The sequence below is a fragment of the Rhyacophila brunnea genome, unplaced genomic scaffold, assembly GCF_057557595.1.
Source record: "Rhyacophila brunnea isolate RB1 unplaced genomic scaffold, BYU_Rbru_1.0 scaffold_6, whole genome shotgun sequence".
NCBI classification, from domain to species: Eukaryota; Metazoa; Arthropoda; class Insecta; order Trichoptera; family Rhyacophilidae; genus Rhyacophila; species Rhyacophila brunnea.
The window spans coordinates 45976729-45995236 of NW_028233276.1; the positions used below are offsets into that span (position 1 = coordinate 45976729).

At 32.1% G+C, this 18508-nt stretch overlaps 1 protein-coding gene across 1 annotated transcript; it reads right to left on the bottom strand.

Annotated features, from left to right (window-relative positions):
• Nucleotides 1-2861: 2861 nt before the first annotated feature.
• Nucleotides 2862-17239, bottom strand: LOC147065729 (cathepsin B-like). The gene is made up of 6 exons (XM_085957289.1): nucleotides 17049-17239; nucleotides 16324-16456; nucleotides 13450-13609; nucleotides 10964-11101; nucleotides 6078-6296; nucleotides 2862-3235 (listed from the first exon to the last, which is right to left on the bottom strand). Exons 1-6 carry the CDS (start codon nucleotides 17231-17233, stop codon nucleotides 3054-3056), a joined length of 1017 nt encoding a protein of 338 aa, XP_085813415.1. The 5' UTR covers nucleotides 17234-17239; the 3' UTR covers nucleotides 2862-3053.
• Nucleotides 17240-18508: the final 1269 nt, after the last annotated feature.

Below are 18508 nucleotides of genomic sequence, written 5' to 3' on the forward strand. Positions count from 1 at the left end.
TTTCTTTAGAAGTGAAATACATAATAATTAAATTATTGTTATTTTTTATATGTATAAAATATCTGTTTTCAAAATACCTAAATACATAATATTTGAATTATAAAAATTGGGTTTTTATTGTTCTCGCATGATATACTTACAAGCGATATCAATCGATCGCCATAAATAATTTTATCAACTAGTCGATACTAGAAAAAAAAAGTGTGGCTACCCCTGCTCTATAATATAGAAAAAGATGCTAATGATTTTTAATTACGTTTGTTTTTATATGATGCATATATTATTGTATGCAGTGTTCTAAAACGGTGTTAAAGGTGGAAATATATTTTCTAACTTATTAAATGTAAGAGTACGTTATTCTCATAAGGAATATCGGAAAACCATCTTGACGAAAAGAACTTACCTTTCATACCTAATAAAAACTGCTCATGCACATTATCAAGACTACAAAAAAGAACAGCTTGAAATTTGTTAATACTTATAGAATTATCAAAATAAATTGCGGGGTGCGGGTTTACGTCATCCCCAAAACGCCGACTGGAGTCTCTAGCGGCCGCGCTACTTGTGTGACATTATTTTTCGTTACGTCTATGCGATTTTTCGTGACGAATCAGCACAGGTGGTTAAGGCAAAAGCATGTATCTATGCTAATATATATTATTTTATGTGAATTGTATCATTATCAAATTTATCCTATCTACATGCCTATGTACATGCATTTTTATTCTGCATAAAATACAATTTTATGAAAATTTCTCAGAAATTTTAAAAATTTTCTCATTGAGTTCTTACACTGGTTCAAACGCACTAAAAACATGCAAACAACCATGGCTTCAAGGATGGCCATTCTATCGACCAGACTACCTTTCCTATTATGCCTACTTCTCTCTAGAACCCCTTCACACATTATGTTGAATTAGCATATTATATACCTATCAAAAAATCCTTCAAACTGTCAGTACCTAAATATTAATAAATGACATTGTAATACTTTTTGGAAAAACATGAATAGGTACATAATAATTATTAATATCAACAAAATATTTTCCTGTACGACATATAATGAAAACTGGATTTATTTAGATTCTCATATGGCATTCCATAAATTTATTAATGTTTTAATTATTACATCGCTACACTAAAATAGTCAGTTTGACAAACTCTAGGTAGAAAAATTCGAGCGTGGTGCATAGAGTTTCTACGTAATAAACTTAAAACTAATTATTTATTAAAGATATGCATAGATGACAGTGTAATAACAAATGCGAAAACAATCACTAACACGAAAATGTCGCTATCAGCTTTCAAAAGTTCTGCCATTTTACAACGTTTTTCTTACCTCGTATTCTTATTTGTCCGGTACAAATCTTGCAATCGATTTTTAACTAACTTCCCGACTAGCTAGGCATTTAAAACTTTTATAATATATCAGAACACGATGCCAATGCATTTTTTTAATACTTTTACTGGCGTATGCATATAACAGCAAACTGCATTCAAGCTATTTAATGCAAATTTGCATGCATAAACCTAAATAGAGTCCGTTGAATAGTGACGTCACGTCGCTGACGTAATACGCGTCATGCCGTGACTAATGTTACCAACTTTTAAATTTTGATTCCCCGATAATTAATTTAAAATTTTGAAATTGTGAATAGGTGTAAAAATGTGCAAACGGTACCATATAAATTTAATAATTATAAATGAATAATTATCATGAACTTTAAATATTTTTTTGATATAATATCAATTATTTATTTTATACTTCTTAATGCACAAAAGGATAAAGTATACCCAGTAAACATTTCCCTAATATGGAAATACAGCTTCGCGGGGTCATTGACAATATTGACATATCCATCGATCCTCGATATCTGTACCTATACACTTTTAGCATTTTTACCATCATGAATCCATCTATAGCCTTACGACGACGAGCAGTTAACTTCAATCAAGACGAACTAAACCTACTAAACGCTTGTTGTGATGAACTCATTTTAGACGTATATTAAAGTGACACTGACAGATCGCGCAGATCGCCGCCATTTTAAGTTTAGTGCACATTCCTGTACGCATGTTCATGACGTATGCATTTTTTATAGTTTTCTTATTCGGCTGATAAACCACTAGCTGCGTTGAGTGCGGTTCAAGACTGTATGAATACGGCTGTTAGCCATCTTTAAATAGAATTGAATTCATTTTCAGTTAATTCTGTTTTGTATGAAAAGTTATTTCGACACCATTATTGGTTGCTAGGGTCTGGGGTCCTAGCAACTAAATTATTAATATATACATACGTTACTATGGAAATCAATATAACATGTCAAGTACAAATTTTTTTGATCGTTTAAGCTAATCAAGTTAAGTTTATATGGTTCAACAGAATTTAAAAACGTTGTATTTAAAAAGTTCTTTTTATCTTGTAATTATTTTTAATTCAGATTTTCTGTAAATTATTATGTTTAATATTTTTTTAACGTAATAATGCGTCGAATTGCCATGATTGTAATAGTAAATATTATATTATTTAAAATATTAAATAATTTTATTTAATTATTGTACTTATTATAAGTTATCAGTTGACAATGTCCCATTGAATAAAATGATGATTATATTTATGAAAAAAACTTTCAATTCTTTTTCTTTATGTTTTCAGCTCTTTTATTTCAGATCGAAATATTTCTTAAATTCAATATTTTTTTTTTGTTGTGAATAAATAATAACCATATTTTTATAAACAACGAGAGAGAGGTTAAGATATTGTAGCTATCAGGAACGTGCTAAGCGGGAGTGTTAGGTGTGCGAAACACCCGGTTGACAGGATTCAGAGGGCAAGTAAAAGGTAGAAAAACATTTTTAATGATTTAATTTAAAACTTTAATTAAATTTTATGATGAAAAAAGTCGCTAATTATTATTATATCAAACATCGATTTTATAAAATATTTTTTTGATTCTATAGCTGTTTAAATAGATACATTCGAACAATTTATTTTATAGTGGGAGCATTAATTGAAATTTTAAGCTTAAGTTATTAAATAGTTGAATGCTTCATTAATAATCGATGTCTTTCGGCAAGCTGGCAACGACGAAATCTTCGATTTTGCAGTGATTTTCCCCGCGAAGAGTTTTGAAGAATCCCTTGTCACCCCAATCGGTATTCCAGGAGTTCGCAACGAGCCAATACATGGTGCTATTCTCGACCCCCCATCCTAAGATTTTGACCGCATGATCACCTGAAATTTAAAACAGACATACTCTTTCTATTAAAATACATTATTATAATATATTAAATTGGTAATGGGTATTTTCATATACCTATATAATATGTAAGCATTCCAATTATTTTTAACTGTTTTATTTCAATAATAGCCTGTTTACACGTGCATGGATTTATTGCTGGCAGTACGTATTGTCACGACAATGCCAATTAAATGTAAATAAAACACATATTGTCGTGCAAGTTGCGACATAGTCAGGAGTAGAGTTGGGTTTCCGGAATTTTCGAGAAATTTTCGAGATATTCCATCCCGAATCTTGAGAATTGAAATTTTTAACATTTCGGGAAATCCCGGATCTCGAGAATCTTTTCTCGGGATACGGGATTTCTTTATTATAAATATTAATTGAAAAAACGATTTTATATATGAAAAAAGTGGACAGAAAACACAAAACATTCAAAGACTGATCTTTAACACAATAAGGCCAACGTCGACTCAAAATGAGTGCAATTTATGCAACATTTTTGCAGAATTTGTGTCTCAAAAACGTACGCGATTGTCAGATGCAGCGATTGACAATCTGTTTTTTTTGAAACTCTATGTTTATAAGTAATGTTTTGAATTAATTTTGTTTTCCTACTTTTATTTTGTTTGTCTTCTTACATAAATAAAAAAAATCATATTTTTTTGGAATTTGTCTGTTTTTACACTGATTTTAGGATTTTTACAGGTTTTTTTGTAAATTTCCCGATATCTCGAGAATTCTCAAGAACTCATTTCTGAAAATCCCGAATCTCGAGATTGAGATTTTCTCGGGAAATACCCAACTCTAGTCAGGAGGCAGCAGATCATCGAAACACATGCTTAGCCAGCTCTCACGTCTAAACTCGCCTCGTCTGCCGCACAGCCATAAATCAAACCTTCCAAAAACGTCGATCCGGTCTTGCATATGAAGACCGCGCACATCTACCTAGTGACAATCACACGTAACCTTCGAAATGTATAGATATTCGGATGTGGCGAGCGGCGAGCCGGTATAGGAATGAGCAATTCGTAGATGTTTGTAAGCGTCCTGGCGTCTTTGACTCGCAGCCTTACAGCTACTAACAACATATTATAGAGAAGAACTATTTTAACAGCATCTTATGCAACTATATCGATGAGCCCGGTCTTAGTTGAAGACATGCTATGATTGTCCAGCAAAACAACTTGGGTGCCCCAATTTTTTTAGATATATTTTATCTTGTAGAGGTTTTACCAAACTCAACAACCGTCATACTATTGTCTATGCTCATGTCTGGAGTATAGACAATAGTAGAAACGGATACGCCCGAATCTGACAGTTTGCTCATAACTCTCTTCCGGTAGACCGAGTTACGAGGGCGCTCTTGTCTGCTAAAATTCCAAGATAAGGGTTTCATGTAAAGCCTTACAGCCTCAATGTATTTCGATACCAATGTAACATAATGTAGTCAAAAATAAATCTAGTATAATTTATACTATTTAAGACATTTATTGTTAATATTGTATACGTTCAATCTTGGAAATACATAAGTTTAATGGAGTAAATAATATTGTAATATAAATAATAATGTGAATTTAATATGAAATTGCTGTTTCTGATAGTAAAGACGTAATGAATGGGTTAGCGAGATTTAAAATAGTAAAGCAAATCATGGTGTACTTATGGGCGCTTCATAAACCTAATTAGTCAGCCGAATATGAAACTGCCGTAAAACGTATGAGATCATGGTAGAATTACTTTGTTAATAGTGCAAAGCATTGTTTTTTTTCATTATTTCTCATTTTTATATTGAAAAAATAAAATTAATCGGCAATTTACAAATCAAACTTTATTCAAACTCAGTTTATTTCTAATGTAGTTATTTGTTAATAAAAGTATTTTTTCTGTTATATTTTTGTTTTTATTTTATTTACCATAAAAATTGATAAAAAAAACAATCCCGAAAGTTTTGGGATTATGTTTATCAATCCCGGGATTCATAGGTATCGAAAATAGCTCGGGATCCCGGGATTGGAATCCCTAGTAGGTACACACCAAGTAGGTAACATAGAAACATCATTTTTGATACTCTTATAAATTTTCATTTTATTTATTACCGAGTGTATATTATTATATATATATATATATATTATCTAAGCTTAACAGTTACAAAATTGCGTGTGGAGTGGGCAAGCTAAAGTTATTCCATTTTTATGTAGGTAATATTAAGATTTTAAATTTTCAGTAGGTACATTATTTTTACCACGTTTTTCTTAGCTCGTATTCTTGTTTGTCCGGTGGTTGTTTATCCAGTACAAATCTTGCAATCGATTTTTAACTAACTTCCCGACTAGCTAGACATTTGAAACATTTCGAATATATCAGAACACGATGCCAATGCATTCTTTTAATACGTTTAGCCATATTGAAGTAGAATTGAATTCATTTTCAGTTAATTCTGTTTTGTAAGTAATTTCGGAAGAAACCCGTATTCCAATCCACTATTATCAGTTGCTAAGGGGGTGGTCCTAGCAACTAAATTATTAATATATACGTGCGTTACTATGGAAATCAAAATGACATTTCAATATTCTATATTTGTTTGTTTGTTGCAAAATAGCAAAAAAATGATTAGTTGACAATTGCGTTATTTGTCCTAAATTATTAATACTTAGAATTGTCAAGTTTACATGATTCAACAGAAAATTTAAAAACGTTGTAAGAATATAAAAAGTTCTTTTTATCTTGTAAATAGCAAAACCTAATAGCAAATCCTATTCCACACAGTCACACACCATATTTTGCTGCCTTAGGAAGTAGTTCCAGATAGTTAATAGTATTATGAACACTTACCCAGCTGTTTGCCGACAAGGTTTTGATATACACCAGTTGAGTAGCTGAGGAAGTCTTCGAACACGGTGAAAACGGCTTCAACTGGTCCGTTGGTGAATATCTCGTGTCGTATCTGTTTTTCATCAACCTTGAGTAGGTATGGGTGTTCGCCATGGTGCTTGTCGTTTTCGTATGTCACGTTATAGTTATCTACGCACGTTCTAAAGCACGACGGAGTTTCTATCACCATACAAAAAAACACAATAAACTATTAGAAATAATTGGTAACATTTCGTTTATACAAAGCTCTTTAAGTCTATTTCACGCGTATATAATATTTAAGTATGTATATTAATACAAAAAAAAAAACCCCTCACAAAAGAATGTCTCCAATTCCGCACGAAAAACCTAATGTAAAATAGAAACTTCCCATCGGTAAATTGACCAACCCTGCCCTACAAATAAAATAAATACTTCGCGAACGCGATTATGCCACGCGTGCATCACACGGCCACTCGCAATGTGCTTTGTTGCTAAGACTAATAATTGAACAATCTGCAAGTCATTTTGCAGTGAGGGTTTATTTGTTTTTATATTGCCCGCAGCTGTCAATTTCATAAATTATTAAATGTACAGATATTGCCAAGATATGTACCCTGAAACTTGAAATTTTCATGAATTCATTATTGTATTTATATATTTTAGAAAAATACTAACTGAGAGAGTATATCACAACCAATAGAAAAAACTTTTTTTGAAAAAAGTAAGCCAACCGGTCAGGAATCGAACCCGGCATCTCCAACGGGTAAACGCCCCAAACTCGTCGCATTCAACCATTATGCTACGGAAGACATACTAATGACGACAATATTTAAGCTATTGGCTATTAAATCCCTACCACTCAGCGCTCTTCGAAATCATGTTACTTCGGCAATCGATTTTTGTTTATTAAATCAAAGTAGGTAGATATTTTACTATTACAAATGATTACTAACCGACGTCTAGGAATTTCTCCAATATTTTTTAAGCAACTTCTTGTACTTGCTAATAATTTTTAATTAACTACTTCTTTTATTCAAACGAATAATTCACAAGATTTAAGAATTCTGAATAATGCTATATTCTTAAATCTTGTGAATTATTCGTTTGAATAAAAGAAATAGTTAATTAAACATTATTGTATTATTGGATGGTATTATTTTATTAACTACTTACTACTACATACATTGACCCTGTCGAATACTTGTTTAGGTTGCCAAGTGATGGAAGACGAACGTGAGAAAATATCCGAGCTGAAAAGACGAGTGGAGACAGAAACAAAATTGAAATGGGAAGAGGATCAACAACGGACTGCGAGAAACGAGGCGGCAATACAGCAGCTGGATACCGAGAGGGTCGAACAGGAAAGAGACAGTAAAAATCTCGCGAAGAGTACTCTGCACAAGATCGATGAGGACGATGGCATGGGGAGAGAGAGACTCAAGACATTTCTCAAGACGTAATGAACAGCACGTTAGGAAACGAGGCAGAAAGGTTTGTTTTATTTTATATTAATGCATCTTATATATACTGTCAAACTTGGTTATTACGAGGAAGATGGGACCAACTGAACTTACACGTTATAAGCATTACATTTGACACCCACGGTGGCCGCGCGGCTTAAGTGTTGGACTATCACGCCGTGGGTCTCAGGTTCGAATCCTGGGTCTGGCAAGTACACATATTGTTTTTCAATTTGTGTGTGAGTCAGGGTATGGACCTAATAGGTTGAGCAAGTGGCTGACATCCATTTCTCGTAAAAAACAAAATCTGTCAATGCAAACCTCTACTCTGTGGAGGCCCATATGATCCTATTAGGATCGGACATGGTCGAAAAAAAAAGCATTACTTGTTATATCTTTGCATAACATATTTCGCGCCACGTTCTATTTATATGCATAGAGCATTTAAAAATCTGAAAACCATCGTAACCCTTCGCACAGCGGGTACCTGGACATTCGACCTCGGAGATGCAGCGACCAAATTTACAGTAAAATTATCTCCGCCAGCCCCTTTCCCCGATATCTAACTTCGACAAGAATAAGACAATTAAAAAAATTCAGATAATAAAACAAATATTATCCCAGCCTAATTAAAGTGAAATCCCGGTCAATTGAACCAGTGTTACTCACGCCAGATACCTAAAATTAATCAACCCTAAATATCACAGTGCCGAGCCAAATCTAAAGCCCCTTCAAATCAAAATAATGTAATGATGTTTGTATGATAATTTGTAATAAATAATAACTCTGTGCGGGAGTTATCGAATTAAGTTTTGTGTTATTATTTTATACTTTTGCCAATATCATAATGTGTAACACAAATCCCCGCAATGCCTCTCTCCACACAAAAATGCATGACCTGTGGGTCTATTCTATACTTATCGAACGCTAAAGTGATAAATAGTATTAAACTTAGGGTAGGTTTGTATCAAAATATTAGCACTTATTGTAACAATTACACGAAGTTGGTGTTTATTGTTGCAATAAGTGCTCTATTTTAACAGCAATAAGATAGGTGCTGTTAAAATATAGCACTTATTGCAACAATAAAAACCAACTTCGTGTAATTGTTACAATAAGTGCTAATATTTTGATACAAACCTACCCTAAGTTTGATAATATTTATCACTTTATCACTTTAGCGGTCGATAGGTATAGAATAGACCCACTGAAGAAAATAATTATTCATACACCAGAGTTTTTCCATCGTAGTAATAATGTGTATGTGTGGTGATAATATAAAATCTTCGTTTATAATATTATTATGATGTCACTTTTTAACCCTTAAATTATAATATAATATAAATTAAAAATATCTATCATTAAGATAAACAAAATCTTTTTAAATAGACACGACAAAACGCCCACAGGGACGCCCTTAAGGCGAAGTCTTCACTGAGCCTTTTTTAAAGAGGCACCTAGCGGAAAAATACGAAGCTTGCAATTTGAGACATTTTTTTGATAATTTACAATTTCAACTATATTAATGAATAAATATGTATCTGAAAACATTAAAAATAAAAATATTTTTTATTTTAAGTCAAAGACAAACTTACAATTGTAAAAAATGTAATAAAATGTGAATTTGTTCTATCGGTCCGCACCCTATTATTACATATATTTTATGGTCATATTTATTATTAAAATTTAGTTTATTAAGTTTTCTAAGCATCGCCTAAGCGATTTTTGACATTTTCATAGTTTTAATATTTTTTATATCTATTTTAAAAAACATCAATTTTTATAAAAAATATAAATGTGTATAACTTGAAATCCTTTTTATTTATATCAAATAAATTATTTTTATAAATATAAATAAAATATTTATATTAATATAAATAAAAAGGATTTCAAGTTATACACATTTATATTTTTTATAAAAATTGATGTTTTTTAAAATAGATATAAAAAATATTAAAACTATGAAAATGTCAAAAATCGCTTAGGCGATGCTTAGAAAACTTAATAAACTAAATTTTAATAATAAATATGACCATAAAATATATGTAATAATAGGGTGCGGACCGATAGAACAAATTCACATTTTATTACATTTTTTACAATTGTAAGTTCGTCTTTGACTTAAAATAAAAAATATTTTTATTTTTAATGTTTTCAGATACATATGTGTTCATCAATATAGTTGAAATTGTAAATATATCAAAAAAATGTCTCAAATTGCAAGCTTCGAATTTTTCCGCTAGGTGCCTCTTTAAAAAGGCTCAGTGAAGACTTCGCCTTAAACCCGCTGGATAGACGAACTCAAAGTTCGGTGGATGTACATGGCAGCAAAGAAGTAGGGACCGAGAAGAGTAGGGGGAGCTAAAGAAGGTATAACTAAGACCCTGTTCATCCAACCAAACCACATACGGCTGTAAGCCACACGGCATACGGAACGTATGATTTGGGTCATATAATAAGTATATATTATGTGATACATAACGATTTTAACATCTTTCATTGCCATTATAAATTACTACTAGTACTCGAAATGGACCGGAACGCACCAGAGCACAGTCTCTGTTCGTGGAATAATGAAAAGTAATAAATCATTCACTTTAAATATATTTTTTTGAAAGTTTATATGAAACTTATCGGAATCATATTAAAAAATGTTTTTATGACGTGAGGTTATCCTCAATTTATTTTCATCTGCAGCGCCGACAACATTATGCCCTAGTCTTGCATGCCACAAGATTTTTATCCCATTTGACTGTCTGGTTTTGGCAGGTATATAAAAAAATCTAATACACTTATTTTTATATAATACATAAAATTATTACATAAATATAATAATATTTTCGGAAAGTTATCGAGCGCTCCGGTTCGTAAAATTATCCGTTTCGAGCACTGTAACTACTAGGGGTATCTAGCGGCAAAATGCAAAAATTACGACGTATATCGTTTTTGAAATCAAACTTTAAAAAAAAAGACCATACGAAAAATATTCTTCTCTTTTCGTACAAGGAATGCTAGACTTGATCCAAATATACGAACACGTTCAATCACCGTTATTTGAATGGAGCATAATTGAACATGACGGCACACGAGTATACAGACTCGCACGCAGTTGGGTGAACGCTCGACTAGTTTGTATATGGTAATAAACGGCATTCGAGAGCCTATTTTGGTGGATAGCCTGTTGCTATCATATGCGACGCCATATATGTTATATATTTTTTTAAATTTTAACTGAAAAAATACTGAATGAAAATGGAATATGTGATACATAATAGGTAAGAGAGCTGCTCAAAAAAATACAATTATTAAATATATTAAGTGTGTATATAATAAGTATATTAATAAATAAAACTGTCGTGAAAATATTACTTCGAATTAATTAGTAAATTTTAGCAGAAAAAATACCTTCTTGCTTGCATTCTGGTCTTGTGCCATTAACGTGATGTTCACACGGCTTAATGTCGTATGGGCGACAGCCCCGGTTAGAATTGTAATCGCCTCCAGAAACCAAACCGTCTGACGCCCAAAACTCCCAAGCGTCGTCTGACAAGAAAAAAAATATCTTAACATAACCTTAGAATAAAATCTCTAATGTGAAACTAATAGAGCCTGTACACGTGCATGGATTTATTTGCAGCAATAATGAGTATTTTAAACTATCGTGACAATAACTGTGTTCACGTAAAAGTGCTGACTGTCTCTCCAATCTCATTCTTCAAGAGTGGGCGAGACGCGACGTTTTCATTTTATGCTACTATTTGACACGTCGTAAAAATTGGTTAACCTCAAAATGAGTCTCTACGCGATGTAGTTCGTTTTTTTGCCGGCGTGTTCACTACTGTCGTTCTACTGCGCAGGCGCAGATCGGAAAAGTTCCATCAGACGCATGACAATTCATAAGCTACCGAACTATTTTGATTCATGCGTGGAATCTTGCAACTTGCATGACAATACGTGTTTACACGTGCATTTTCTTGTTATGGCCACGTTAATACGTACTGTCAGCAGTACGTATAAACGGGGTATAATAATGAGATGTTACAACTAGATTTTTGTACCCCTTTACTGGGGTTACAATAAATATGAAATCTTCCATCTGAAATCGAATGTTTCAGAAAAACATAGACAAATTAATAATATTATAAGTAATGTTTTTAATGACTCAATTTGTTTGAAAAATAAACATTATCTAGTACAGGGGTTCATAAAGTGTGTCCCGCGGGCCAATTATGTCCCGGGTGACTTTTTGATGTACCCCGCAAGATTTATGTTAAATCTGTATTATTTTTTATTCTTCATATCGAATATTAAAAATTACGTTTAATATTAAATATCCTCTGGCAAGAATGAGGACTTTTATTTGAGATATATCCAAATATAGTCAAAGATGCTCATCAAATAATGGCTTCTTTATTTGGAAGTACATTTATATTTGTGAAAAAATATTTTTAGCGTTAATTAATCAAACTTAACATCAAAATTACAGATAATAGACAAACATATCGCATCTGTTTTGCGTATTCACACCACAAAATTTGAGACTAGATTGCAAGATTTAGTCTCAAACAAACAATTGCATAAATCACATGGTGAAAAAAATTAAATATTATTTTTTAGTATATTAATAAGAGTAATTATAATGCATGTTTAGTTAAAATATATGATTGCACAATATTTTTTTTTTATTTTGTTGCTTTATGTTTTTTAAAAACAGAAAATATTTACAAAGGGCGTGCTGCCAAATATTTTTGAATTTAAAATTGTCCGTTTGATGAAAAAGTTTGTGATCCCCTGATCTAGTCTATGAATATAAGTAATAATATTATATTTCCAAAAAAACATAGAAACATAATTTTAAGCTATTTTTCAAATAAAGAACAACGGGAAACTCGAAATTAATCAGTTGTTTTTATTTTGGTATGCAGTTTTATGGCAAAATATATGGTAGCTACATACATTAAGGGGGTACATGCTCAGCTTACGTCAAAATGGAGCTTTTATGCTATTTTCAAAGCATGATCCTGGATATTCCTTAAACGTTGTATATAGGTAATCTAATTACATAATTTTGAAGCCTAATTATCCTTTATATTTATTTTAAACATTTGATGACTGCATACAGTATTTTTATTACATAAAATAGTATTCTTTTAAACCTTTCGCTCTAATGTTTTAGAATATAGTCATATTTCAGTGCGTCCATGTGAAGTGGTGTTAAGATTTTTTATATTTATTAATTTTTAAAAGCATTTATAAAACCATTAGTAAAATTTATGTCGACATTATTATAGTGAAATATTTACAATAAAAAACTATATTGATAATCTCTGTGATGCCAAATTTGACAAGAATTGGGCATTTTATTATTCAAAAAATGGGCAAGATTAACACATTTGAAGATAATTCTAAAGATACTTATTATAAGTTATGTCTTTGACCATTCAAGTGTGATAAACATCCAACGAATAATGATTGCTTTATAATAATTATTGACCTAAGAATAAGGTAGTGTTTTTTTGAAATACGCCATTTCTTTTGGCATTCCCCAGTGGTTAAGCTACAACATACGGCCGTAGCCATAAATTGACAAACGATAAATGAAGTAGGCAGTAAGATCATGTTAACGCGCGTGACCATATACGACTATATTCTATAACATTAGAGCGAGAGGTTTAAAAGAATTCTATTTCATGTAATAAAAATACTTTACGCAGTCATCAAATATTTAAAATAAATAAAAAGGATAATAAGGCTTCAAAATTATGTAAATAGATTATCTACAACATTTAAGGAATGTCCAGGATCATGCTTTGAAAATAGCATAATAGCTCCATTTTGACGTACACTGACATGTGGGCCGTTAAGACTAATAAAAGTTTGTTTGTAATTACATATGTATCCTCCCTTGCAACCGGGTCCACAATCAAAACCACAGCATGCTAACAGATCTTCAGCAGAGAAATAGAAATCAGCTGTCCCATTGGTGCGTATGCACATTCTGTCTGTCATTGCTTCTACAGCTCCAAATGCCCAGCCAGACGAACAACCTCCCTAGTTAGAATAAAAATATTATTTATTTAACAAATGGTAACTTGGTGTTTGCCGTGTCCGGAAATTTATACTTATGGAGTTAAGATGCTATCGGGGGTTCTATTGGATGCCGTTGTAGCCTCGATGTTATTATTATCTATTCTGGAAGTTTGCGTTGAGTGTGCGTGATATGGTACTTCGGGTAGTGAGGAATTATACACAGTGGTTGCATTTCTTGGGTTTGTATTGTAGATAATAAGTTTGGATACACACGGCAATATACAAAACTGTCACATTAGTTTTTTATGTTGAGTTGATATGTTAACATTGTAATTTTAAAATTGATTTTAAGTTGAAGGAGTTGCGCCCATAATTTGGCAACGCCGTTGAAGAGCCGAAATGCAACTAATTTATTACGTGTAATTTCCTGTTCGTATTATTGTTTATGCTATACAAATGACCATAGGCAATAAAGCGTCAGTTGTAGGGTTGAGTAAACCTCTAAAACTCTGTATTGGTAATATATGGCCGTATAGTATTGAGATCAAAATCCCGTCCAAATAATATACGAGAAAGACCAAGGAACTCAGAAATAGTGGGAACTGAAATATCTAACGGGTAAGGCGATAGCAGGTAACCTACTCAAGTAAGGAAGAATCGGGGTTAAACTTACACACGTGTCAAGAATACGTTATACGTCGAATACTGAAAACTGCTCTCGGTTAATGCATTTACGCTCATTTAATGTTGGTGTATTACACACACTATTGCACGTGCATAATGCGTGCTTCATTTTCTTAGGACACTCACACATTCAAAAACCCTGCATCAACATACGGTGTATTGAATATGGCCTATCGGTATTCTATTTATTATCAGTTCTGTGAGAAAGACAGAAGAAAATAGGTAGGTAAATAAATTAGAAAATCACTCATATCGTAAATAATTTGTATAAAATTCTGGTAGATGTTCGTAAATTTTAAGTCATAGGTAGGTATATCAAAATATATTTGATAATAATGCTGTCATTATTATCAAATATTTAATACCAACCAATATCAAAATAAAGTAATGTTCTTATTGAATCTAATAAAATTGGTTCATTACTGTCTGCAATGCTTCACGAGCAACACGTAATTTTTAATATCATTACGATACGGCCATCTCTTTCCGATAAGACAGCTGAAGTCCACCATCATTTTCTAGTTTCCGTCTGGGCTCAAACTTGGAGCCATTGTTGTTCACGATTTTTATAAATGATATAGCAATCTTCATTTATAATGCTATGTGTTTGTTGTTCGCTGATGACTTAAAAATTTTCATGGGGGTTGTCACCGTGGACGATTGTCATCAACATTATATTATATTAGATTGGGGCAGCCGCAATGACATTATTAATGGACAACGCACTGAATACATTAGCTAGCAAGTAAATTCGCGCATAGCAACATTCGCACATGCATAGGTAGACGTCACGCAATTCCCATTATATGATATCACGCATCGGGAATTTATAGTAATATAACCTTTATTGTATTGGCGTTAGAACAGTGTTTCTAGTGTCAATATTCATTTGAGCGAACCCGTTCGAACCGAACCATTCGGCAGACCCGACAAAAAGCATTGGGAATTTATAGCAATATCACCTTTATTGTAATGGCGTTAGCACAGATTATGCCATTCGGCAGACCCGACAAAAAAGTGACTGTCATTTTTTTTCCAGATGCTTCGTCCATATTAATGTCATTGGGCAGCCGTAACCAACTGGACATCAATATTGATAAAATTTTGTCGTTTACTAAAATAGCCCCGCGAGTATTATTATTTCAATATTCGGTGCACGGCAGAGTTCTTTCGCGAATACTATATAGTAATGACATTGCGTTTGATATAAGCTGAATGGCTGTCATTTGTAAAAAGGCACTACAAATGTTGGGCTTCGTCTTGCGTACTTCCCAGGTATTTTCGGATGTTATGGTATAAAAAATTCTCTATATCTCCTTAGTTAGAAGCCGGTTTGAGAGTGGGTCGATTTTTTAGGCTCCGCATCAGTTGAAATACGACCTTATGACGGAGTGAGTTCAAAAGAAATTTTTGAGACTACTTTAAATGAGGTTGTATGGATACTATCCGTGACTTATCCAACTGGCTTCCTTACTAATGCTTACATACTGTAGTTTAAACACTAGACGATATTTATTATTGGCCACGAATTTTTTCTGACTTATACGCGGTGAAAATGAGAATTCTGCCATTCTTGATAGTATTAACCTGTGTGTCCCTGAAAACTATCTTAAAGCATCAGTTGTTTGTTCTACCAAGGTGCAAATCTGACCTGCCATTTGGTAATGCCAATTGGGAGGGCAATAACTCTGTTCTACCAAATCACTTCGTATATTGTCATATTCCACCTGCGTGAGATGAGTATAAATAGGTCGGTACTGTTCCATAAATTTCTAAAGGTCTACTTAGCTTATTAGATTTACTTCCTTGTATCTTATTTATAATTTTTGTATTTAAATTTTTCTACAGTTTAATAACTTAATAATACTGATATACTTCTTTTTTTATATAATTATGTAATATTGTTTTAATATTATTATTTCTTTGTTTCTTAATGTCATGTTGTGAACGCCTTAAATTAATAATTCATAATGTTCACTATAGTATATATGTAAAAATAAATAAAATTTGAATTGAAATCGTGAAGCTCAATATCTTATGGCGTTACATACTTGATCTCTTATTTCGTTGAGTGTGGGACAGTTGGGCCACGCTGTACGTGAATCGAAAGCATCCGGTAAATTAACATGAAGTTCACGAGAGAGCCGTGGAATCTCGTATTTTGGCGGAAGGACGCCCATCAACCTGAAAAATGTTTTAAAAAAATCAAGAATAATATTATATGACAATATTAATTATTGAATAATAATTCTAATTTTGCGATTGGCCGAGCTATACGTGTCTTCGTATTAGGCCGTGGGTCTTTTACAGACCCACAGTATGGACCCAGTGGCTAAGCAAGGGGGACAGCGGGCATTTGTGCCGGACATACTCTGGGTAAGTAAAGTTTTGCTGAACAACAAAAGAAAATTTAAAAACGTAGATTATTTTAAAAGATTTTTTTTAGTTATTTATGATTGATTGATGTACAATAATTCATTAAATATTGATTGATAGTAATAAGTTATTCATTTTATTCTGTTTATTGGTACGATTTATTTTATAAGTGTGTAATAAATTCTATAATCTGTAATGGAGCATTTACAGTATTTAGACGTAAATGATAATCTATATTTTAGTAGAATATTATAATTAATAGAAATTGGTTTCATTTAAATTTTGAATTCGGAAAATGGTGTGATCAATAATTTTTACAAAAAGGTACCTTGATAAAGAAATTAAATATAATATGATATTTGATAGATAAAGATAAATTTATATATTATGTAATCTTCACCTTCTGATATATGAAAAATCAATATCCTTATGAAAGTTCCTCTTAGCTTTCCATGTGATGGCCTTGGTGTTGATTAAGTCGATGAATTCATCCGATAATGGGTGAGGAAGCTTCTCCGACAGTGTGCATATTACTCGTACCATGCACAACACAATAATAAATAAACATTTAAAGGAAACTTCCATTTTTAATTAAGTCGAATCGAAATGCATTATACAAAATGTAAACTTCTCATACAGACATGCGCGATGTAAGTAGGTATATATGTTTTATTTGAATTATTTTCATGGCGTTGATGATCTGCTCCATATTTCCAAATTCTTTTTTTACAGTATATGTTTGGTAATTAGATACATTGAAATCCAACACTATGTGATTAGAATACCAAGCTTGTTATAAGGCCTAGCGAGGTAGCTGACTATCGCCAGAGAGGCTAGTATATTCGTTATTATTTGACCAATGTATAAGTTATCAATTGTAATCCCTCGAACCACAGTTGTGATGTCAAAATATACACATTTATCATTATTGTTAACTCATATCCCTATCTATCCGGTACTTAACGTATCACCGTAAATTTAATGTGAATAAAACGTAAAATATTGAGAAAAGTGTGTGGTACCTTATGATTAGAATGAGAAAGTAAACAATATAGGAAATAAAGCTTTGCTCCAAAGACAATCGAATTTTATGTTTGGCATAGGTAATTCCCCATTTTCCATAATATTACATCAACGATAATGATAAAACAATAATGTATAAAGATGGACTAATAAAAATACATCTTCTTCGACCATGTCCGATCCTAATAGGATCAAATGGGCCTCCATAGATTGGAGGTTTGTTAACAGATTTTGCTTTTACAAAAAATGGATGTCAGCCACTTGCTCAACCTATTACGTCCATACTCCAACTAATACACAAATCGAAAAACAATATTAGGTGTGCTGGTCAAACCCAGGATATGAACCTGGGACCCACGACGCTATAGGCCGCGCGGGTATCGTAGGTCTTAAAAATACATTAATTACTTACAGTATAATAAAATTAGATAACAATAAATTTATCGTTATTGTTTTCTTATTGAAACGCGTATTTTTATGTGGATTTTGACACATTATAATTTATATTCCAACATTCTATAATATTCTGCATTAATTACCCGATAAAATTTTATGACAAATTCTCATTATAAAAATAGTAAATTCCTGCAAAAACTATGTACTAATTGAAAAAAAAATCTGACATTACAACTGTGGTTCGAGGGGATACAATTGATAACTTACACCTTCGTATAATATTCTAGTTATTTATATTTGCAATCAACTGACGTTTATAAAATAATGTTTCATATTACCAATTAATCTTTATTTGTTATTAGTCTCTGATTCACCGTACTTATTTTATTATGTTTATAAGTTTTTACATGTAAATAACAGTGAATTATTGAGTTTTCTTAT

Excerpts from the sequence above, each read along its gene's own strand:
- LOC147065729 (XM_085957289.1), bottom strand. The coding sequence starts at position 17,233 with ATGGAAGTTTCCTTTAAATGTTTATTTATTATTGTGTTGTGCATGGTA. Across the intron at positions 16,457-17,048 it reads GATTTTTCATATATCAGAAG|GTTGATGGGCGTCCTTCCGC; the intron begins GTGAAGATTACA and ends AACATTTTTCAG. Across the intron at positions 3,236-6,077 it reads CCTTGTCGGCAAACAGCTGG|GTGATCATGCGGTCAAAATC; the intron begins GTAAGTGTTCAT and ends TTTAAATTTCAG.